This window comes from Thermobia domestica, chromosome 12 (assembly GCF_964235325.1).
Source record: "Thermobia domestica chromosome 12, izTheDome1.hap1.1, whole genome shotgun sequence".
Taxonomy (NCBI): Eukaryota; Metazoa; Arthropoda; class Insecta; order Zygentoma; family Lepismatidae; genus Thermobia; species Thermobia domestica.
In genome coordinates, this window is record NC_137465.1 from 203,985,857 (window position 1) to 204,012,271 (window position 26,415).

At 35.9% G+C, this 26,415-nt stretch overlaps 1 protein-coding gene across 1 annotated transcript in view; it reads left to right on the forward strand.

The window, feature by feature from the left end:
- Positions 1–26,154, forward strand: part of Kaz (E3 ubiquitin-protein transferase Katazuke) — a 40,136-nt gene extending 13,982 nt beyond the window's left edge. Inside the window, exons 3-7 of the mRNA XM_081734573.1 lie at positions 5,453–5,856; positions 9,261–9,352; positions 15,429–15,578; positions 18,775–18,968; positions 23,223–26,154. Of these exons, the coding sequence (XP_081590699.1) occupies positions 5,453–5,856; positions 9,261–9,352; positions 15,429–15,578; positions 18,775–18,968; positions 23,223–23,324 (942 nt within the window). The 3' untranslated portion in view covers positions 23,325–26,154. The remainder of the gene's footprint in view (positions 1–5,452; positions 5,857–9,260; positions 9,353–15,428; positions 15,579–18,774; positions 18,969–23,222) is intronic.
- Positions 26,155–26,415: the final 261 nt, after the last annotated feature.

Consider the following 26,415-nt stretch of genomic DNA (forward strand, 5'->3'; position numbering starts at 1 on the left):
CATCGACTTCTTTTAATTCTTGAAAAGAACGTGCGAGTTTCGTACACAATAAAGTCAAAGATCGTAGTTATCTAGTTGACAATGAAGGACAGACTGAGTATATGTTTATCGAGAAGAGAGAAAATGCAAATATTAACAAATTCAATGCTCGTTTGTGGTGACCGCAAAGAATGGCTTCTGAATTTCGCTTTTCAGAATACGTATCAGTTTTTGTGACAGTTATCAAGTGTGGAAAAGCAACAATCAATGCTTACAACGATATGGACATGTCTAACCGTGAATTCGTAAGGAAATCGTACAAGTTCTGTTGGTATTGTCGTACAAGTTGATAATTTCTTTACGTTAGAGACACAGAATGAATAGAACAGAAGTTACGATCGAACTCAATTGCCTGAGTTAACTAAACGCTTACTGTACACAAAGCAAAATTTACAAATATGTTTTCTTCCCAACATTTATCAGATTTAAAGTTATCTATAGCGCCAGGCAAAATTTTGTTAGCAGACAAACATTTTATTTTCAAAAAACAACTATGCAAATTATCTCAAATGCCTTGCGTAAAAAGGCTAGATTGGATTTTGTGAAACAGCATATGTCGTGGGCCTCAGTGTGATAATAACTTTCCTTAGGACTATAGACTTTGCAAATGTATCACTGATTGGTGGTCGCGACACATACTGGACCCCGTGCAGGTATGCCACCAACAATCACTAATCCATTCACTAGGCCAGTTGTCCCCGGAAAATGGAACTCAAATTTTGCCCAAAAAGCAAATTTTTGATAGGCTCCTCTTATGTGGAGACGGTAGAGACAGAACTGATTAGAAGATATGAAGAGTTTACTTACAGAAATATACTTTGTCGATGTAATAATGCGTCTGTTCATATCTGCGCTAGCCTAAGATGGTTTTGTGAGAAAGATATCAAGGTTCGGATTTGGCCAGCAAACAGTCCAGATTTAAATCCCACGGAAAACCTTTCGAGAATGCTTGCAAGGCATTTTTATCGTAATAGCTGACAATTTGAGACAGTAAGATCGATACAAGAAGACAGATCTCAACGCGACAGCTCCACACTATCGTCGCAACAATACCTAATAGAATTTTCGAGTAATTAACAACGGAAAGGTTCGATCAAGTATTTTCAGTGCCTTTTTGTGTATTTCTACTGATTTTCTTCAGTTCCTTTTGTAAGCGAACAGATGGCCTTATATCAGTTTACATCGAAATATTGGGAATATTCTGTTATTTTAATTTTTCTACTTCATGATTAAAAATGTAAAGAAAAAATGGTGTAATGAGTTTGTTACTCATACCTACTTCTTGCATAATTCACTGTGCGCACACATACGTACTACCATTCCATTGTTTTTCACACATGAAAAACCAGTGCCTTCTATATTAGTTTCCACTACTGTGTGCCTGTCTTTCAATGGACAATGATTTTGTTTTTGAAAAACCTGATATTGGGGATTTGTTATATTTGCCATCATGAAATATGTTCTTTCAATCTAGTTTGTGTACCTTTTCATCAGCCTATAGAGTGTCTTGGCATTTATATGAGGTTTCATAGACACCTGCAGAAGCCAGTTGATTAGTGAAGAAACTTTTATAAGCTGTTAATGTTTTCCTCTGTTCTTAGGGGAACACTGATGCTGTACTTACACTTATGCAAGTGACTATAAAACTATTTTTTTCCGAAAACTTGCAGTTAGTTTTGAAACTAAATGAAATAAACATGATGTAACCATTTTTCTTTCTGCTTTTTAACAAATGCTTAATTTCATTATTCTTGTATTTTGAAGTGTCCTGTCCCCTCTTCGATTTTTTTTTTTTTTTTTAGATTTTATAACTTTAGGCAAAATTTATGTATTTCGTGCCGCCAGCTAGTTACAATTCCCTTAAAAATATGCCCCTGCCAAATATCAGTAACTTTTGTGGAAAAAAAGTGTCACTTTGATAAGCGTTGCTGTACTTTTTCCTTAACGCTTAACCTTTTAAATTATATCACCTATTTTTTGCTGATAGGATAAAATCTTCATTATTCGATTAAAAAAGTATCAGTAAAGCTTTTTACTTCGTTTTTTCAGAACTGAAAGCATTGTAGAGCATGTTACATATGCTTTCACGCCTCTCTGCGTCAAGGCATAGGATGTGATGACGTCATAAATTTAAAAAAAAAATATTTTTGTTGTGCCTATTTTTATTATTTTTTGGCGTGCCTACATTTTGCATTCAGAAGACTGAAATTCTGCACACTCGTTCAGTGCATCCTTAGTATTTTTCAGATGATTTCAGATCTCTGCGTGAAAACAGTGGGGTCTAGAGGGGCAAAAATGAATATATATATATATATATCAGGGGCGTCATTTAGGGGGGCAGGGAGAGGCATTTGCCCCCTGAGTTTGAGATTTATATAGATTTTATCGATAGAGTAGTAGTAAATGAGTGAAAACGCGAAATTTTACTTATATCAAGGGGTTTTGCTCCCCCCCAAGCAAAATCTGAAATGACGCTCCTGATATATATATATATTTAACAAAAAAATAGCTTTCTTCGCGATTTTCACGCCTAAGATGGAGACATATGAATGGTGCCATCTGAAAGGCTGTTCTATTCTGAAGAGAATGATGTACGAACCATAATCTTAGGATAAATAGGGGTCTCAGGAAACTGTTACCTGAGATCCTGTTTTGTATGGGAATCTGAGGTATTTGGGGATGTTATTTTTCGCGGGTTTACTTTTGCATCTAGAAGTTTGAAATTTTGAACACTCATTCACTGCACCCCTTAGTATTTTTCAGATTTGCTTCAGATCTTTGCCTTTAAACAGAGGCGATGCAGAGGGGTAAAAATTTAAAAAAGGGGATATTTCTTAACAGAAAATCCCTTTTTTTCATGATTTTCTAGCCCCAGATAGCCTACACGATAGAGACATTTGAATGATACCGTTTGAAACTGTTTTTATTCTGAAGAGAATAATGTACAAATTATGATACTAGGATAAATAGGAATGTCTGAGGAAATTTTTATATTACATCCGGGTCATCTAGGGTATTGTGGGGATGTTCTTAGCTCATTCTTAAATATTTTTCCCGCCCTTACTATTCAAGATTGAAGCTTGAAATTTTGTACATACATTTAGTACCCCCTGTGTATTTCCCAGTTGATTTTGAGATATGTGCGTTAACACAGGGGAGCCCAGAGGGGATCAAAATTTTAAAAAAAAATCAGAAAAAAACCCGACTTCTCTCAAAATTTTCCACTTCAGGGACATGATAGGGAAAATATGAATGTTACCGTTTTAAAGGCTGTTCTGTTCTGAAGACAATGAGGTATGAACCATGATCCTAGGATAAATAGGGATGATGCTTGACTGAAAGTCTATAATTTACCCCTCTTCCCCCCCCATTCCAAAAAAAAATCCATAATTTAAAATTAAGAAACATTGTTTTTGATTATATAGGTTAACGATTGGGGATTAATTCAAAATTGAACCCCAATACTTTCACTTAAATGGCATAATTGTCATTCAATCATTTAATACTAATTCGTATTTTTTTTTCTTCAGTTCGCGACTTTTATTATACGAGGAGAAAGATTTGATTTAAATAAAAAAAAAATCGATTTAAATCCCAAAAAAATCATCAAAAATATTTAAAAAAAAAAAAATCATGATTTTTTTCCACCCTGACTGGAACTGATGTTTCTGCCTCTTGACGTTCTCTTTTGTAGTTGAATTTGAAAACGAAGCGTGTGGAGGGGCTATAGAGGTTTCTTCGTGACTCTCCGTGTTCGTCTCGTACTTCTTCGGAAACGCCCATCCGTTGGTGCTTGTGATCTTCATGGAGAGGCACATGACGTTTGAGGGTATATTACAGTATGCTTTAAAAAAAAAAAAAAAAAAAAAATGTGTGGAGCATAGCTAATCTGTCTATCTGTAAACTTTGCCCGAAAATTGAAGACGTTGACTTCAGGAGGTTGATATTTTTAAGCAGTTTGGTTTAGTGAAACTCCTGTGTATACAGGGTTTTCATAAAGTCTGGACGGATTTAATTTGCTTATAATTTTCATAAAAATGCTCATAATGAAATCAAATAAAGTGCAAACGGTAGCGGAAGGATTAAATTTTTAGTTGGCAACACTGTTAGATAAGCGGCAACTCTGAATACGTTGAGAGAGGGAGAGGGAGGGCAAGGGTCAGTTTCTTACCAAATTCCATCCAAGATCACCCGACCTTACCCCCTGCGACTTCTGGCTTTGGGGTCATGTGAAAACGGAGGTTTATGCAAAGAAGCCAAGTGGTTTGGAGAACTTAAAGGACAAAATCAGGGCGTCTATGGCTGGCATTTCGGATCAAACACGGCGGAACGCTGTGAGTGGATTCCAGCGCCGCCTACGCGAATGTGTGGACGTAAATGGCGCCCAGTTGGAGGTGTGGCGGTGAATGAACTGAGCTGGTGCAGATTACAGGTAAAAATTTAATCCTTCCGCTACCGTTTGCACTTTATTTGATTTCAATATGAGCATTTTTATGTAAATTATAAGCGAATTAAATCCGTCCAGACTTTTTTGAAAACCCTGTATTTACTCTTGTCCGTGTGTCCGTCCGAAAAAAAAAAAAAAAAAAGGAACTACTTAATGGATGACCATTAATTTTGGGCAGGGTGTAGAGGATTAAAAATTAGGAAATTAGTTCGTTTGTGGAGATTATATCCAATCCGTCAACCATTTCCAGTTTTAACGTCGTTTACTATAGAGTAAAAACGATAATAGATAGCTAGAAGTAATTCCCTGCAAACGACTAAGCGTTCTAAGAATTCGTTTTGTCTCCATCCTTAACTGTCTACTAAAACCGAAGGAGATAGGAATCCATTGTAACTGCCGGTTTCACTAGAAATAAGAGAAGCGTTTTGTAGAATCTATTTAGCCTTTTAAGGATGAGCACTATCTTCTTTCTAACTCTATTCAAACCAGAAATCAATCACTTCCGGTTGTAAAGTTGATCGTTGTAGAATTAAAACGTAATAGCAAGAGGTTTAATGTTTGCTTTAAAAATTCCCACGAATATTTCCGTATCTTCTCTAATCTCGCTACTAAAACTGGCAGTGGTAGAAATGTACTATCACTTTCGGTTGTAGTATTGAGTGAGAAAGTGTTACACCATAGAAACTAAACTCCTTTACATGGTGAACATGTGACACTCCTGCTTGTTTTTTTATCCTGATTTTTCGAACAAATTGATTTAATATGCTGATAATTGGCGTATGTGCCGTTACAGTTTTGGAATATGGAGCATATTCCTATAACACTATATAAAATAAAATTTAAAAAAAAAATGAAACAGAAAATATACAAACAATTCGATCCCTTTTTTTTTCACATTAGTTTTAATAGTGTTCGACTACTGCATCCGGATATTTGTAATAATGAAATGATTTTTGATTTCTTAAGGCTGAGGAGAGCATATCTGAAGAGCTGGAAGCTGCTTACGTGTGCAAACGCCGATTGGAGCATCTGAAGGAGCATTCCTCAACACATCCCACAACGTTGAATCTATGGCGCCGAAGGCGTCTCGATAGGATGCTAGTAGAATACTTTTTGCGGCGGGGCTACTATGGAGCGGCATTGCAGTTGTCTAAAAACTCGGATCTGCAGGACCTGACCAACATCGATGTATTTCTTGTATCTCGGGAAGTGGAGCAAAGTCTCGCCCAACACCAAACAGGGAAGTGCCTCGCCTGGTGCCACGACAATAAAAGCAAACTACGGAAGCTGAAGAGCACGATGGAGTTTAATCTACGAATTCAAGAGTTTGTGGAACTGGTAAAAGCTGATCGACGGATAGACGCTGTCAAGTAAGCATTTGCAGTTCTTGTTTCTGTTTCAGGTAATACGTAGCAAATTAGTAGAGATGCAAATTAATCGTAACTTACATTAAATCTAATTAGATTTTCTTAAGCAAGAAAATATAGGTAACCGCAGGTAATTTGCTCGTATTACTTTAGAGAAATAGTTGAAAACATTTGACGCGAATTTTAATGGTTTACCAGATTGTACTGATACCAATGATGTAGTTTAAGTTGAAAAAAATATACCTTTTTTGCGAGAAGAACTCTTGTTATAGTTGAAATTGACTGTAGAGAAGGGAATCAATAGGAGGAATATCGTTGTCTTCTTTTTCCATCAACTTGGGAAAGTCTGTATGGATAATTACATCTCTGGAAAAATTTTTTGTAAAGGTAACCAAGGAAGTTCTGTTGCTTTTTCTCCCATCACCTTCGAACATCGATATGTCACCTAAGATGTACCTGGAAGATCAAAAATAGTCCCCATCAACATCGACGACCTTCTGCCAACGTTCTGGGAAGCCATGGATTCCATCGCGGTATAACTTGGTGGGCCGTGAAGCGAAGAAGATATCAAGTGCATTTTGCATCTCTACTAGGGATTTGAACTGGCGTCCTGTAAGGTGCTTGTCCAAGGAATGGAACAGGTGGTAATCGGACGGTGCAATGTCCGGGGAGTATGGCCGATGCAATAGTGTTTCGCATCCAAGGCGTAGAATGGTGTCCCGGGTCGTCCTAGCTACGTGGGGTTTAGCGTTGTCCTATAACAGGAGGACCCTTTTGCGATTCAGAAGTGCTGGCTCCAGAGTTTTGAGTTTTTCTTGAACACGGCTCAACTGCTGACAGTACACAGTTACATTGATGCTCTGACCAGCTGCTAGCAATTCCCGATGCAACAAGCAGTCCGCCAAACACACAGGAGGGCCTACCTCTGGTGCAGTGCTGGTTTCGGTTCTTTTGGAACCGGTTAATGGCATGCTAACCAATGATGACGGGGCCGTGGAGCTTCGTACAGGACCCACTTCTCATCAGGTCAACACTCTGTCCAGAAATGGCTCCTTCCTCAGACGAGACAGCAAAGAAACACAAGTGTCTGCTCGCGTTGCCTTCTGGACCCTAGTCAAATCATGTGGGACCCATCGACTCAACTTTTAATGCTTCCCAAGTTGATGGAGGTGCTACCGAATGATTTCTCCGCTCACACTGAATTGTAGTCCCAGTCCTCACATGTCTGGCTATTGTTCGTCTCAATTGTTGCTTGAAGATTTTCATTTTGTACATGTGTTGGTTTTCCGGCACGTGATGCGTCTTCGAGTGTTCCGTCACCGTCACCTGGCATGTTTTCCACCCCGCTGCAGCGACGTTTGATCCCAGTTTTAATTCGTACAGAATACACACCCTTATGACGCTCTGTGGAGGTCCCATGTTCACTCTGTCCTTACGCACGTTCATGGTGTAACTGAACTGCCACAACCAGGTACTATGTTGGATATACCCACACCAACAACTGACCTTCGCCTTATCTCCATTCGCATTCAACTCACGGTGTGAGAGCCAATTGAACATATACCTCCAAAGAAAGCGACAGAACTTTCTTGGTTATCTTTATAAAAATGTTCTATAAAACTAAGAAAAGTAAGGGAATTCTTTTCCTGTATTTTTTTTCGTGAAACTGTTGTCTTGGGTAACTCCTAGAGATGTTCCTGGTAAAGAGGTTAATTTTATAAGTATGGTGTAAGAGGTTAATTTTTGAATAAACGGATTTTCCTGTCAGTTTCCGCACTAAATTTATAGATTTTTGTGTGTACGAATATTCCAAAGAAGTATTCGTTCGAAAACCATTATTTCAAAAGACTAAGCACATAGAAATTTCTTGTACGCATATACTATCAACATTGAAAACCGTGCGTGTAAATCAAGATCAGATAATTTATATTTAACATAAATCCATTTAATATAATTAAACTAAACGTATACATACTTAAAACTGGGTGTGGATCGTAGTAATATTAAAGTACTAATTAAAATAATCACATGGCACAAACAAAATACAGTAGACACCCGAGTATCCGGCTTTTTTTTATTGTAATTAAATGGGAAAGGCAATGCGTTGCATTGGCAACATTGCCAAGGCATTGGAAGCGGGCGTCTGCTACGGTTCTCCTACGTGTCGTGTGTAACATACAAGTCGTGACAGGAAAAGAGCAGCGTTCTGCTCCTTGTTCATTGTTTCGTCAGTGTGTAACGGACCTCAATACAATACGCTTGCCGCTGTTCCTGATTATAACTGTACAGTACTTACAGTACTGTATTCGTAAATTGTTCTTGGGGTATGCTTAATGTTTTTTTTTTTTTTAAGTGTACTATAGTGAAGATTTGAAAATGGGTAATAAACGAAAAAAAAGTTGTAGTGACTATAGAGGAGAAATTACGCACTATAGAACTCCGGCCTATCCGGCTGTTAAGCTTGCCCTTACGCCACATTAGCCCGGATACACAGGAGTTTACTGTATGCAAATGGTCGTTGTTAAAGCAAGTTGATGTAAATGTTGCTTTTCAGAATTTTGACTACACAGCGATTTTCAGTTCTTGTGTGACTGCCAGCGTCCAGGGCATTTCTCGGTATGAATCGCACTGTCATCTCCCTCAACTGTTAGTTTTTCACCCGCGTCGTCTACAAGTTAACTCTCATTAGTTGTTACGCTCTTAGTTCAATTCCAGAAATGATCACTATCAGAACTCTGGTACGGGCTTGGAGCAGTGGTGGATCTAGAAAGCAAATACTGGGGGGGGGGGGCAGAACCCAGGCTATGATAGATATATCATCAATTTACTATAAACTTCCGATAATATATATATAATAGCTTATTTTTGTCACTTAAAACACTGGAAGTTCCGGCCCTGGGCAAGATGCACTATTATAGTATATGAATGAGAAAAATTTCCAATTGCACAGCAAACTGTCCCAATAGTTCCAATTGATCAAAAATGAAAATAATGTCCCAACTAATGTAAAATGAAATTATTACAGTCACCACTGTGAAACGACAAACCTGGAAAACCTGGATTTTGAAGAAAAAAAGAAGAAGAAGAAAGAAAGAAAGAAAGAAAGAAAGAAAACAAAGTTTAGGAAGTATTCTGGTCTAATATCATTGTAGTAGTGGGTAACACATCGGCACCTATGTGGAGACCCGGACATGAATTTCGGTCCAGTCTCGCATTTGGACCTTGAACCTTTATATGTCATTAACTTCTTACCTATAGAGAAATTGGTGTTATATGTCAATTTATCAAATATAAATTTTCAGATGACTTGTACTCCACATTTCACTCCAAATTCTTTTCAGCGATACGGAGTTAGAAGAGATTCAGCCAAAGTTTTAACTTGTCTTTTTCGTATGTTATTGTTACAGACATGCGAGAAAATACTTCTCAAGTTTTGAAGACGATCAACTGCAGGATGTCCAGCATTGTATGGCTTTGCTTGCATTCCCTACAAATACAGGTAAGACATGTAGTGGTATTCTGTTAGGTTATTTTGATGTGTTTTTTTAAAGTTTCTATGTCTATGGTCGGTCGAGATCCGAAACTCCTTATTCTCTAACTTCTATGTTGGCGCGCAGTTTTCAAATTCAGTATCATAGTGGACTATTATAGTTGAACGGTTGAGAGAATGAAGATCGTGTAGGCATAAATGAAGATATTTGCATCTGAAGATTCCAATTATCTTGCAGATGAAATATTCAAGAAATAACTGCTAAGAGCTTAACGCAAGTATTCACGCATGAAGGTATCAAGTGAGCCAGATAATTAGTTGGCTGCAGCTACGCATACCGCCGCTTTAAAGAAAAAAATCCGTTTTTACATGAAAACAATCTTACGAGGGGCACTACTTATATTTTGAGCCTTGGCAACACTGATTGTATTTAGGTGCCATTTTTTGTTCGTATAGAAACGTTTGACATTGTTGACCATAATGTACTTTAAATGTTTTGTTAATAGCTTTATTTGTGTTGTTTACGTTGACTTGAAGATTGCGTGACACCAGAAAAATGGAATTAACTCGTGAAAATTTTCGTGCGATGATTAATATGATCTTCGACTTGGATTATCAAGACAAGAGTGCATCGATCAACTTAGTTCCACATTTGGTGAGGAAGCGCCATCCTTTGCCACTGATGAAACGCTGGTATGACGATTTTACGCGTGGCCGCCATTCCCTCACTGACGAAATTCGCGAAGGTCTTCCAAAATCAGTTGTTATTCAACAAAACATTGATGCTGTGCAAAACCTAATACAGCAAAATCGTCATATGACATACTGTAAGATTGAGGCAATCCTAAGCATTAGTTCCACCAGCATATATAAAATATTACATGATCATTTAGCTGTGAGAAAGGTTTGTTCTCGTTGGATCCCACATAATTTGACAAAAACTCAAAAAGAAGCTCGCGTCGATTGGTGCACACAATTGCTCAATAAATACAATGGCGGTGTTTCAAAAGACATATATAAGATTGTAACAGGTGACGAACCATGGATATATGCATATGAGCCAGAACGTAAACAGCAGTCAACTGTATGGGTGTTTCAAGATGAACCAAATCCAACAAAAGTTGTTCGTGCTCGAAGCACATCGAAATAAATGGTCGCCTGTTTTTTCGGGAAAACTGGTTATGTGGCAACTATGCCTGTAGAGGAACGTAGAACGATCAACTCTGAATGATACACTAGAATTTGTTTGCCGGAGGTCTTCCGTCAAATACGGAAAACAAAACAAGCGTCGTCGGATCATTCTTCATCAAGACAATGCGAGCTCTCACACATCTCGTCTAACAACCGACTATTTGAACACTCAACAAATCGAATTGATGGGCCATCCGCCGTACAGTCCTGATTTGGCATCCAATGACTTCTTGTTCCCGAATGTCAAGAATAAATTGCATGAACAACGATTTTCATCGGCGAAAGAAGCCGTTGATGCGTTTAAACACCATATTATGGAGATGCCTCAAGAAGATTGAAAAAAAAAAATGCTTTGACAAATGGTTCGAACGAATGCAAAAGTGTATTGATCATAAAGTAGAATATTTCGGAAAACAATAAATAAAGTTTCAATGTCAAATTACTGTTTTTTCATTCTTAGGCTCAAAATATAAATAGTGAACCTCGTAAGTTACAAAAATAATTCTTATTACTCCTGCAAAGCTCCAGTGATTTGTTTCTGTTGTCCGCATGTTTGATGTTAGATTAAGCAGTTCACTTAGAAATAATTAATATGAGAAAAGATTAGATACTATCAATTGATATTCTAAACGATTGTTTAATGTCTAAATAATTGTTTAATACGTACATACACCCAAAAGAAAACCTATTGCGATTCGAAATTTTACAAATAAACTGGAACAATGCTTTTGCAATCACTACTGAATGAATTGCTGTGCTACATAAATATATACAGGTATTTTACAAATAAAATCAAGAGCAAAAGTTTTCCTCCACTGCCGAGAACATGTTTTAATATAGTAGCTGGAGAGGAATTTAATAGAATTTTCTTCCTGAATATATAAGTATTACGGAACGTAGAGTAGATAACTTTGGTCAATTTGATTGGTATTTTTTTCCTTTCTTTTACCATAATCATCATCTTTCTTATCAATTGGGGCCGTGGTAACTCACCGGTAGAGCGTTTATCTCTGGTTCATGAGGTTCTTGGTTCGATTCCAGCTTGCGGCAAGTGAGCTTTGTGGTGGACAAATACCGTATGCGTGGGCTTTCTTGGGGTTCTCCCGTTTCCTCCCACTTTCTTCATTCTACCATTTCATTCATTTCTCATCATCACCGTCTTTTTTAACCTAGCCGGCATACCCGTGGGACGTAAAACTTAAACATTGCATGACATTTTTCCTTTATCAATCAAATCCCTGTTCTAATTTCCAGGAGTTCCCATCTATAGTTTATAAAACTTACGTACTCACACGCAGATACATAATAAACATATATATAAATCTTGTGCTTTATTGATATACAGGGTGAGCCAGAAAGATGTTAGGATTTAATGTAAATGGCAATTTAAAAACAGGCTGAGTAAATAGTTTATATGCAAGTGATTATTGATGGTGAAATTAACTTAACACGTATAATATGACATTCCTAACGTGCTTTTCTTTCAGTCCCTGCCGATCGTTGGGTGTTACCGTGTCATGAAGATCACGATTTAGGAGATGTATGTGTACATCGATAAACTGTTCACTAGTTCAGGTGAACTGAACTGAAGTGACTCCATCCGTAAGAGACACTTATATGATTGTCATATCTATATACGTAACTTACATTGAAAATTAATGTACTATGTGGCCCGGTCTGTACTTGTTATTCAAAAATAGTTCTGTGCTGTTGCAGGAATATTTGTCAAGATGCCACTCATCGAATAGTTCCGAATGAGATGTTAATTGCCCTGTAGATTGGGGAAGTCGTGATAGTTATTTGTGACATAATGAAGTGGGGAGACGAATAGTGTTCAATATACATACTATATATATCTAGGGTGGCCCAAAAATAGGTATACACCCCTGTATGGATCAAGTGTAACATTATAACATATAGGTTTATTTTCTTCGGCTGTTCCAGGCTTAAGATATAAGTAAAAACACATTATCTGCCTGATGGATAACAATAAGAAATTATATAAAAAGCAATGAGTTGATCAGTAAGCGACTGTATACCTACTTTTGGGCCACCCTATATCTTCGTCTTCACGTATGATCTTTCTGTTTTTATATCATCCAGTAATTGCAGTCTCCTTCGCCCCCTCCCTCTCTTTTTCGTCACCATACCCTCTAGGACGTCGCTCATGATACAATTTCTTCTTAGGTAATGTCCCAACCAGTTTCTCTTCCTCTTCTGAACAACATCTAAAAGTGTTCTTCTTCCCCCCCCCCATTTCTAACACCCTCTCATTTGCTTTCCGCTCGACCCAACTAATTCTTTCCATTCTTCTCCACACCCACATTTCGAAGGCTTCCAGTCGTTTTTCATCACTTTTACGTAATGTCCACGTTTCCGCCTCATACAGTACAACACTCCATACGAAGCATTTTATGAGATTTTTCTCAACTCTTTATTCAGTGTCTTACAAAACAGACTTTTCTTCCTCCTAAAGGCTTCTTTCGCCATTCCTATCCTTGCTTTTATTTCACGTTCGCACTTCATATCATTACTAAGAATACTACCCAGATATCGAAAACTATTCACTTGTTCTATTTTCTCCCCTCCCACTTTTATATTTGATACAGACCTCTTCGCACCAATCACCATGGCTTTTGCCTTTCTAACATTTATTTTCATCCCATATTCTTCAAACTCCATCCTTAGGTTTTCTAACATTTTATTGATTTCCTTTTCAGATTCTGCAACAAGCGCCATATCGTCTGCAAATCTTCTGCATCTAATCATTCTACCTTCTACCGGAATGCCATCATCATCATATAGGTTCTTTTTCACTATCTCTTCTAGATAGATATTAAATAGTGTTGGCGAGAGACAGCATCCTTGTCGAACTCTCCTTCCAATTGCACTCTCTTCCGTCAGTTCTTTCCCTATCCTAACACTTACTTGTTGGTCCATGTGTGCGTTTCTCATGAGTCTTCGATCTTTCCATTCCAACCCAATCTTCTTTAGAACTCCCAACAACAATTCCCAATACACCTCTTTCTCTTTTTCTATAAATCTTTCACCGATCGCCCTTAATAATCCAATAGCATCTCTTGCCCTTACCTTTTCTAAACCCGAACTGCTCCTCCTCAAATTCTTCATTTGTTCTTCCATATAACCTTCTGTTGAGTATTCGGAGCAAAATTTTAGCTGCATTAGATATGAGACTAATAGTCTATAATTCTCACATCTCTTTGGGTTCTATTTTTTAGCTATCGGTATCATGATCGTCTCCAGGAAGTCTTTTGGCCACTCTCCTGTTTCATGTATTTCATTGCATAGTCGGAACAATTCTTTCTTTCCCTTGTCTCCCATATTTTTAATGAATTCGATTGGTATATTATCTATCCCGGTTGCCTTTCCATTTCTAATTCGGGTATAGCCTTTTCAAGCTCATCCCGAAGAATACTAAATCCTTTTATCATCCTTGCTTACTTCATTTTCTACTTCAACTTCTAGGCTACACGGTCTATCCCTACTCTCACATAAGTCTTCAACATATTCTTTCCACCTTCCTATGACCTCATTTTTCTCGCTGACTACCTTCCTACGAGTATTCTTATTTTCTACTACTATTGTAATATCCCCTTGTTTCCTCCGAAATTCTATAGATTTCACCACCTTGTACATTTCTTTAATATTTCCCCAACTCTTTCGAATTCTTCTATGTCCTCGCATTTTCTTTATTCTCTCGACCTCAACCCTTCCCTTGGGTGCGAGGTCGAGAGAATAAAGCGGATGCTACAATACCTGGAAGCCATACGCCGTTGCTCTGTCGACAGCAACTTGAGATGAATGAGTTGGTGCTTCTGAAAAGGTGTCAGCAAACGAGAAACCCAGTGCGCAGATACCTTTAGACATATGACGTTCGTCATGGACAATTTTCCACACATTGCCATAACTGAGACCAGTCTCATTCATAATCGTTTGGATGGTTACACGTCTGTCTTCGAGGATTAAACACTCCACTTTCTTCACAGTGGCCGCATCGTCCGTCAGGGATGGATGATGTTCCAGGTCTTGGGTCATCTCTGAGGGACATATGAATTTCCTTTTCCACTTTATAATGGTGCCATAACATGGACAATCATCGTCATACAGGGCCTTCATCTCGTCATGAAGTTGTCTGGCGTTATTACCCTTCAAATGCAGGAACTTCATCACACTGTGAGCTTCAATCTTATCCATCTTGCAGTTTGGTCACTTTTAGCACACCCCATAAAAAAATAAATAAATAAAATAAAATTAACATCATGCACATAAAAACCAAACTTGGCACTGACAAAATTTCATCATCATATCGTAATAACTTCCTGTTAATTAAATCTTTACGATACACACTCGTATCTACTACAAAGCCCATAAGGAACAGCTAGGGATGGACCTGGAATTAAGCGCTGTGCTATTGGACACTCTTGAATAAAATATCACTTAGTAATGATTATGTATATATAATACTTAGAACTTGTGTTTTAGTAACATCGTTAATATATACGGAAAACTAAAATACTCTAAGCCCGACTTACGTCAGTTCGCAATCATTATAAATCTCGAAAATTAAATTATAGCTGTGTGTCAAGTATTATATTTTTCATACTTAAATAGTTTGTATCGAGTAAATACTGCTTTTTATGATGTTTCATTTATAAAAGCATGTATCATTATTACGGTTTCTTATGGAGTTACACTTAAACAAGTTACAAATTCGAATTGCAGAAAGGTTTACTGGTCACATTACTTATATAAACCGAGAGATTATTGTGCAGAGTTTCTTTTATAAAGTGATGAGACGCTTACTAGTACTATATGATAAGCAAAGTGAAGAAGAATTCAATTGATATGCACAGTGTTATAATTTTTGTTCCAGAATTATCGCCGTATAAAGAGCTTCTTGATGAATCCCGTTGGGACAAGCTGATTGAGCAATTTCGCCAGGAAAACTACCGATTATTTCAGTTGGCATCACAGTCTGTCTTCACAGTGGCTCTCCAGGCAGGACTCTCAGCGCTCAAGACACCATATCCTTTTATGTTTACTGTTGCTATAAAATATAGATTAGTTTTCTTTCTGGCTTCACAAGGATTAAGATATATATATATATATATAGAGAGAGAGAGAGAGAGTGAGAGAGTGTGTGAGAGTGTGTGTTACTTACTTACTATCACAATAATGTATTATTGTTTTAGATTTATGCTGATATTTGAGTTCTGTATGTAACTTGAATAAGGTCTCTGGGGCATTGATAGAGGTTTTACGTTTAACCGTGTTATTGGGGTTATGTATAATTGGTTTACAGTACAAGAGAAATCTCTTAAGTGTTTGTGTATGTATATATATATATATAATATGAAGTTTCTAAAGTTGCAATCGTATTATCTTTCTACTTGTGGATCCTTTTTGCTGTCCTGCTGACCAATGACTGTTACAAACGTTTTAGTATTTCATGCATTCTGTCGAAATGTTTCTCGGTCATAATGGATTCACGTGGATTAAGTAAGTTGTAGTGTATCATTGCATCTACGAAACACCTCACAGTCACCGCAAACTACTTCGAGTGCTGCTTCGGCTTTGAAAAGGTTTGAGGAGCGAAAGCGCAATCTAACCATTGGTAGAGTGTGTTGGTTGCAGTGAAAATTTCACTTCCTTCGATATTTGAATGTGACTGAAATTAGACATTGTTGTGGCGCAGGAGCAGCATTTACGATTTTGTGATACGGGGGGGGGGGGGGGGGAGGTCTCTGTTTTTTGTTCAAAATAATATAATACCCTTAGGTGGAACATTTAACCTTTTAATGGGCAAGCATTGACAGCATTACCATTAAAATATTTAGTTTGCTTTTATGGTTGAACCATGTCTTCCTGATCATAATTTCGTAATTCTTAAAGTATTTTTGTACTTTGATTTCAAAATACAGGGTGTTTGTTTCAAAACAATATTGCCATAAAATAGATTCTTATGTGTAGCTACTGAGCAGCATTGCCCTATTATGGTCAAATATCATAAGAATACTCTCATTAATTACCAACAGTTTCGTAGAAATATTTTCCTACAGAGCAGGAAAACACATTGAAACGAGCAATAAATAAATAAAGAAAGAAAGAAAGAACTTTCGCGGAGCGTAGGAGATAAAACATCTACAATACTAAATTTGACTGTCCTCTGTTGATGAAGAGTAGAAGTATCCAAAGAAGCGACCCACAAATCACGTATATGAATATTGTATGAAAGCAATAATACCAATTAAATGACCACTGAAGCTATAATTCGTGCAGATAACGCAATAGAATGCGATGTTACTTGAGAGCAACCCTGCCCAATAAAGGATTAAAGTCTAAAAATGATGTCAACATTATCAAAAATTTAAAACAAATTTTTTAGTGTTCTGTCGATTTTAGGATACTCAATGTCAAGACTTTGAATCCAGCTTAATATGTGAAAAGAGTACTTTGAAACTCTCCTTGTAGCATATTTTTGGACCGAACCTCGTTTTGCAATTTTCCCCAAGTTTGCCCATCTATTATAATGCTTCTTTTGCAAAAGATCAATTTGAAATCTATTTTATACACAATTGCAGTTGTGTTTTTCCAATTCGTAGTTTTGGATACAATCGAATCTTATAACTTGAAGAATCACGAAATTAAAGCTTTAATGTACAAAAATAAAGTTTAAAAGTTGAAAAACGAAAACAGAAACACATTTAATTTAAGAAAAAAACGAGAGAAAACGATATTTGAATTATAGCTATATCAGTGTGTTTTCATTTTACATATATACGTTCTAGTAAACTTATTTACTATACATATTCATTTATTTAACATACAAAGCAATAAGATACACATAAATCTTCTCTGATAATGAGAACAAATCAAAAACCAAACACTTTTGCCAATGTTGCCCGTTTTAGACCCTGAAAAAAATGTATGTTGTACCTAAGAGTGTTACAACGTTTTGAACAAAAAAATCAGTGGTCCCCCCCATAATTTTTTTTTTCTAATTTTCAACATGAAAAAAAAAGTATGCATCGATTTTTTTTAATGTTCACATTTACACCTACATAGGAACCACAATTCGTGAAACTTTCAAATTATTTGGACCACGTCCACCAATTAAAAAATATTAAATTTTGAGCATTTATGATACGGTACTTCAGTAAAGGTTGGAGATAGGAGTCGAAAGTTTTTTGGAATGGTTTTAGATTAAAACTAACCTTTTGGGTCAAAAACTACCCAATTTGGATCAAGCTTCGATTCCCATTATCTTATCAGGAAAGAGTCTTTTACTTGTGTTTTGATATCGATGTGCCAATGGTGCCTATTTTTAGTCCAAATTTCCTTTCACTAGATTTAAACTGGGATTTTTACACGTACGAAGTCTTGGGATTGTTGAGCGTAGAAAATAATTTCGTAGTTTATCTAAACATAGTGAAAAAGAGATGTTAGACAAAATTCCATAGTGTGTTGTAAGGTGTATTTGGGACATGAATGGTCCTTTAATGTATAGTAAAGAGAACACGATGCCGAGAATTGAAGATAATGAATAAAAGGATATAGGAGTTATTTGTAAGTTAGGCTTATTAACATGTAAAGAAGAGATTACGTTAGAGAAAATTCTTGTTGATAAGTGCAGATCAATAGAGCTTCTGTTTGCTTTTTATAATGTTCATAGCATTTATGTTTTGTAGAAGCAGCCGACCTTTCTGTATTTTGAATTACGATAACTACGAATTCTTACGTGATAGTTCATTACAACCATTTTAAAATGGTGTGTCACGAAGTAATACATTACGGACTATAATCCACACTTTATAGAAAAGGTTTATTACTTATATCTTTCAAAACAATAACTATTTTTCATTATTTGATAGTCAGGTTGATAATGCTTTTTTTAGTATTAAAAGATATAAAGTAGCTTGGCATTAGCTATATATATATATATATATATATATATATATATATATATATATATATATATATATAGAGAGAGAGAGAGAGAGAGAGAGAGAGAGAGAGAGAGAGAGAGAAAAGTTTGAAAAACGCTGATCGATTGTAAGGTTTGCTCCCTACAGGGCTCAACTGATATATATTACTCTCAAGGTTTCATTTCGCGTCGTATCACTTAATTCTTTATAAGACCGCTTAGCATCGAAAAGACATTATTATGGTTAATCATAAGCTACGTTAACAATGTAAATATGAATTCCTTAACATGATCACTCAGTGCTACAGTCCGACGGAGATGAGGAACCCGAGTTGTCCAGTGTGCCAGGAGTCGCTGAACGTTCTTGCCATGCATCTGCCATTCGCTCATTGCTCACAATCCCGATTGGTCTGTTACATATCTGGGTTGCCACTCAATGAATACAATCAACCAATGATGTTGCCAAATGGATATGTGTATGGAGAGCAGGTAAGTGTCATAAAATGTTACTAATTTCTTTCTTTACGGAACTTGTATTAGTATAAATTGATAAAATATTTTAGCTTAGAGTTTCGTGTTCTCTTCCTATTCGGATCCTGTAAATTTTGATAAAGACAGCATTGATAAATAATGGGATTGTATTATACAGTTATAAGATAATAAAACCTCTGAGTTAAAAGAAAGTCTTACTTACCGAATTTCGTCAGCTGTTTAGATCATGTATAAATGAATTACAGCTACTGGAAGATGATAGTAATTACGTATTAGTATAGTACAGTGGTTCTCAACCGATGTATCGCGATACAGTGGTGTGTCGCGCAGCCTTCGTAAGGTGTGCCGCGAAATTTTAGAATTCAAAAATCCTGAAGAATTCAATAACAATTAGTTAAAATCGAGACAGACTGTACCAGTGAACACCTCCAGTGGTGACAATAATGCTCAATGCTATATAGAATCATTATAAAAACTAATTGGTTTCACTATTATTATTACTATTTATAATAAAATTATCAAACAAGTCAGTGGCGATGTCCTAGGACGTTGAGTAAACTGTGCCTTCAGTCAAGAGAGGGTTGAGAACCACTGATTTAGTACATACGATGGTATCCAGAACTAACAGTGTTATTAAATTACAATCGACATTGTCTCGGTGTTCTGGAGGCACACCAGTGTCTATGCGTATACGTCTAGTTTAGTGATTGTGCCAAGGATCTTACGCACGTTTAAAAATCAGTACCTGGAAGAAGTTGGCAGCAGATTTAGTGAATGAAATATACCGAAGAAAGAATTGATCCGAACAGGAAAAGAGCACGCAACTCTAAGGTAAAGTAGTTTCAATTTATTCATGTGCGATAGTAATATTGCACCTTGTATTTGCATGCAGTGCTAGTTCTACGGCTTACCACTCCATTGCCGTGTCCGTCCTTCGACCAGCCATAGTTTGTACTTATTAGATAAGCTTTTAGCCATTCCAATTACGTATATAAGCAGTAAATTGCCAAAACACCAACAGATGGGGTGCGTAGCAACTTACTGCCCATATTATTGAACACTTATGATGATTGAATTAGATATATCGACGAAATAACTGATAATTGTAGACTCTGAGGTATCCGATCACAACATAAGTTGTGGTTTGAGTGATTGAGAATGGTTAGCTGATTAGAAAAGCAGTGGCTAACGGTAGTGCACTAGCATGTAAAATAAGGGACCCTGTTTCAGACTCTGGCACAGTCCTACAATTCGCACTCATCCTCCTAACTTTTAAAGAATGGATGTCGTAAATGAGAAGAGAGTTTCAGCCTTAAAACAAATGATAAATATTGTCTTAGGCTTGCTTTTACACTGTTCATTGAAAGACAAAAGTGAAATTAATTCTTTAGATCTTAGCAGTATGAAAAGTCTCCTAATACCATGTGTATATACAGTTTGTTTTAAATATATTCTTTATTTTTTTAAAAAAAATATGTATATTTCAATTGGTTAGCATGCTGACAATCACATTCACTCATAGAGTTACATATGACAGCGGCATTCCTTCTTTAGTACCTCTGCTTATAGTTTCAGTTCACCGAAAACATGAAACACTGACGAGTAGTTTCTTCAGTCGGGTGTAAAGGAAATGGAAGTGGTTTCGTATTAGGATAGGTAATTGATTACACCTATCTGATTTTTTTTTTATTATATATATATATATATATATATATATATATATATATATATATATATATATATATATATATATATATCCAGGTGGGTCTTCGTATTCGTGTTTTCCCGCCACTTCTACATCAAATTGGTGGCCCCGCGTAGCGTAGTCACTAACGCACTCGCGTTCGGTGCGAGTGGTCCCAGGTTCGATTCCCGATGGGGGCACTCGGTCGAAATAGTGTAAAGAGCTTTTTCAGGCCAACCATTCTGAAGGAGGTTTTCCTCATTCACACTAGGCAAATCCTGGTGTGATACCTCATATAGGTTTCAGGCCACTTCCTTCCTTCACCAATTCGTTCTTCCTGCCGTTTCCTCGGATAGTGTGATCGCAGAAGGACGTCATCCCTCAAACGTGACAGGGTAACATGGCCATAGATGCCGAAAAGTCCAAAAATCAAAATCCTAAAACTCTAATCTACATCAAATTGCTCTTTAACATTAACTGTATTCATTTGATCCTGAAATGCCCCTTTATTAATTAACAGTTTTCCATCACCTTTACATCCGACTGAAAGAAGAAAAAATAGTGTGAAACTTTTGCTAATAGAAACAATAGAGTTAAGGATATTTTAAATTTAAAAAGTTGTGTGCATGCCAATTACATAACATTAATGATTCTTTACGTTAATTCCTTTTTATTCCTCCAATTTGGCATCCACTTATCAGAATGTCAGTAACTTTTACGCCCGAAAACTTAAAAAAGGTGAACTTATCTCTCATATTTGGTGACATTCGTTATCGTGGTGGCCAGTGTATGAAATCTTTCAAACATAAAACTTAAAATGTCACGAACTTGTTTCCAGTGTATTTTACTACCTTATTCTTATAGTGCCTTGTATTTGCAATGCTTTTTATGCTTTTCAATTCGCCATCATGTCTTTTGAGTGTAGTAAAATTATCGGATGTATATAGAATGCTATGGAAACAATCAGATTCTATCCATTCGTATCCAGTTTATATCTCTCAAGGAGTCTGATTGATAGTGTTAATACCCATGTTTTCCGTCTGCAGAATCATATTATGATCTATCTACCATTTATCTAGGATCAGAACAGGAATTATTCGAGAAAGTTTACAACAACGATATCGTGTATCATTGCATTGGTGCATTAGATTACTTCCATGTTTTATTTTGTTTTTGGGATAACGGTACATAAAAATACACAATCTGTCGTGTAGAAGAAGAAAAAAAGAAATTGTATGTTGTTGATTCTAAATAATAAGAAAATAAGATGTAATCTCAATCGTGAAAAGATATACGTTGGTTTTATAGAGGTAATCTGCATATATAGTTGTCATAACAACTTAAAAAATAATAATAATAATAATAATAATAATAATTAATGGAGTCTTGATAATAAAAAGGTAATAGTGATACAAGTTGTCTTGACTGAGTTAATGTGATTTGACCGTGTTGATATATTTTAAGAATTATACGGACTGTGGGCTAATATATATATATATATATATATATATATATATATATATATATATATATATATATATATATAAATGTTTGTTATAAGTTTTGGGGATGTGACAATGAACTGATTTTTGTATAAATATCTGTTCATTCTAACTGTGTGGATTTATTTTCCTTTCAATGGCAGATGTGTTTATTGGATTTATTAAAAGTTATACCATACTTCCGGAGATTTCTAATGAATACCAGCCATCTTTGTTATGCTTGGCCCTGTCTTTCTCTGTTTGGACAGTGGATCAAAACGTCCCAGACGATAGATGGGCAGAGGTTCCATCAAGAAAGACCTCCGTGTGTTGCTATTGTGGATTTTATTCCGGATTGACTTTCTAGATTCAATTCAGCAGTTTTCCACCATCGAACCTGGCGGTACATTAACAGGGTTCCTATTGGTCAGGGAAGTTAGGGAAAATGGTGCAGGTCTGGGAAGGTCAGGGACAAAGACTGGAAATCAGGAAAATTTTATAAAATATAGTTTTTGTAACATTAATTGTACGCTAATTTCAGCTTAGTCAACCATTATCAGCTAAATGAATGTATAAGAAGTATCGTATCTTCAGAGTAATTGATTATCAGACGTTTGTGAGTAGATATTAATGATCACAGTGTGGGACGTTCTCAAGATTTTTATGGGAGATAAGTGGAATGTACATATGGGCAATTTATTACTATTTGTCTTTATAGAATAAATGTTCTCATATATAAATATTCACTTATTTATTCCTTATTTATATGTCGAAGTCATCCAACGTCTATCATGAAAGTCATGGAATTTCGTGGGAAAGTCAGGGAAATAGATTTCTCCAGATCAGTAGGAACCCTGATTAAGGAATGCGGAATCCAGACAGAGTGACATCACCAAGACAGTACAGTATACTGACAGGCTATAAGTAGAACTTTAATGGAACGTTCTCCACCATATACTATACAAACTATGTTTATTTTGTTTCTATTTGACGTAAGAAGTAATTTCACTTCCAATCGTAGTTAGTTTGGTATAGTTTAATTCCTAACGTACCAGTGATGTAATTATTGTTATTTTCTATCAACAGGCGTTACAGCAAATGGCAGCGGAGAATAATGGACAGATTGTTTGCCCGAAGACGAAAGAAGTATTTCCATTTAAACTTGCTGAAAAAGTCTTTGTTATGTAAAAAAAAAATAGTAAATGCAATACCTCTCTTGTGTACGTTGTACACTAATCTGTATACATAAATATATTTACATGCACACGAGCGATGGTTATATATGTTCCAGTATTAGACATAAACGAATTATGTGCGTGCATTGTTTTGTCGTCATTGGCTGAGTCTTGTCAACTAGTTTAGGCAGTGGTAGAGAAAAAAAGTAAAATTTAAATTTATTTTAAATATCAAATGAAAAAGAAATGTTTTCCATAAATAAATAAATATATATATATACTGTATAATATGTTTGGTTTATTTTAGTTTTATTTGTTAAATTGGAGTCGAATCATCAGTATCAAAGGGAAATACGAAGCTACTTTGGTACATTGTCTTTCAGAATTTGAACTTACCTATTGTCGCGTGGCAACTCTACTAGCTAAAAATATCTTAATATTGGTTCATCAATAATATCAGTGATTATGTGATTACAATATATATATATATATATATATATATATATATTTCACACATTTGTCGAAAAGAAAATTCAGAATTCGGAATTCTTGTCCGTTGATCTTTGCAAGATAGTCAACAGAATTTCTGTACTGTTCTTTACTTGTCACTTATGCGAAACTGAAACTACGTGTGCTTGATCGGCTGCCAAGATCAGATCTCTGACGTCATGGCCTTCAAACTTGCTCGATCTATTCGTCACTTCTCCCACTACACAGACGTGTTTCGTTTTCTGTGCCTTGCTGTTGTATTCACCTCATAAACAATGATGATCAGTCTGTATTGATCAGCCCATATAATTCAGCATTTCTATTTTTCTTCTAATGTGTTACTGTTTTATAGTGTGTATCTCCATATAAGTCATTGGGAATTGAATTTCTGATCGATTGAACTGTACAGTTTCAGCCTGCTACAGATGTACCACATTATCACTGGTTGAGTAATTTCATCAGTTCCGCTATCAACAAAAGTTCAAGATTTTAAAAATCACATTTCCGGTTCCAAACAATACGTCTGCTACATGAAAAAAGCCTAGTCCAGGGATGTTTCATTTTATCTTGATGTTGATATTTTTCTCCATCTTGATCTATTGATTCTTAAAAGTTCTTTTGACAATTTAAACAAAAACCTCAGTTCTCTCTTTCGTTATATTTATCGGTCAGCTCAAATTATAACCCATCGAAAATTGTGCCGAAAGTACTACCGGAAGAACGTTGTGCTTGATCTATCCATTTTTCTCTAAACGATCAGAGAAGGCGGTTGCTACCTTCCGTAGATGTACACGTGTACTAGGACCTTGGGAATTCGTAGAGGAAAAAAGCTCTGACTCTTTTTTTTTTATCTACTGCTCCATGTAAACGAATACTTAACCTTCTCCGTGCTTCTTTATATTTGGTCAAACACTGTGGTAGTTTCTCTTTCTCACTGTCTCCCTGGAATGGATATAAAACAAGTGAAAGAAAATAATGAAGTTAGATTGTTATTACTTGAACTGATGACTGATCTAACTATTGAAAAATCCTCAAAACATGACAAAATTCTGGTTGTAGCGCATAATTTACTTGTTATCTGAATGTTAGATGTCATATAATTAAAATTATATTAAAATCTGAACTTCTGAAACATTTGAAAACGTTCTTTCTATTATACGAATATTTCCAGTGGCTGAGAAGTGCCACGCTAGTGCTGTCGCTAAATACACTTGAAAGTAATACTTCGGAGATGAAGTAATAGAATCAATTACAGAAAAATGCATCACTAGGAGAGGGGGAAGGGAGGGGGTGTTAAGAGACCTAATCATTGCGAAATTAAAATACCGCTAATTTTACAGTAATTATGTGATAGCTTCAGATAAATAAAAAATAATCGAAATGTGGAACAAGAGCGTCCTAGACAATATTATTTTGCGTGAAGTGCCGTTATCACGAATCACCTAGTAGCCTTCCATTTGCAGCCATTTATAAACGCGAAAATGAATTCCGATTTTCTAAATGGTTGGAAATCGGAAGCAGATAAGTGAGTCATGATAACAGTATCTCATGTAAAATAGTATTGTCTAGCGAGCTCTTTTGCACTTTTCGATTATGTTTTATGTATTTGCACGTAATTACCGTAAAATTAGTGGTATTTTAATTTCACCGTGATGGAGCCTCTTAAGGAAGGTGTTGACTGACATGACGTTCATACTGGGTGTTAAAGGACATAAATATTTCTTCTGTCTATATTTGATGTACAAGGAGTCATTTCCCCACTCTTCTTTCTTTGCACTTTATTCAGTAGTATCCTTTAATCTCGGTGATACACTTAATTTTGTCTTTCTGTTTTCTTGGCACAGTAGTTGTCAGTGTAAAAATGTTGAGCGTCAGTTACGTCACCAAGCGGAAGAGGAAGTTAGCAAGGAGCTTAAAATAACTGGTAATATGTGTGGCTACGTGTAATGAAGAACATAACTTTCGCTTCTGACAATGAAATAGTGTGTAATCTTTATAGTACATGAATCTGAGGTGTAAATTTCTTAATACTGTACATTATTTTCACGTTTGTTCCTGTTCTGTATTTTGAAAGACAAGATTCATGAACTACTCCGCGTTAGTTTTAATTGATACGATATTATTGTATATTATCACTCAGACCACGTTTTGAATAGCGACAGCAGAATCTCATCCACTAGCGTTGATGAAATTAAATGTGCTTTATTGAACTTGGAAAATATAGCTTCGTGTTCCCTTTTAATATCAAAGTTTCGTTCAAATTTCAGTTTACAAGATATTTGGGTTGGAAAAACCAGTTGCATTATCATCTCAAAGTTTTAAGTAATACCATTTTCTCACTTTAAAAATTAAAATATATATATATATATTATTTTGTTTGCACCTATATAAGTTTGTAATCGAATGTATTAAATATATGTACATATAATTAATGTATATGTTGAATTAATATAAAATATGTTAGGATTTAAAAAAAAAATGCGGCCCTATTCGAAAAAGAAAAGTGTCTTATTCGAAATATACTCCCGTTCAGTAATATAACTTCCAAAAGTGCCTTTATTATATAACGTGTTCGTCTGTCGGAAGTGCATTTTGTGTCTGATGTCTTTAGTATT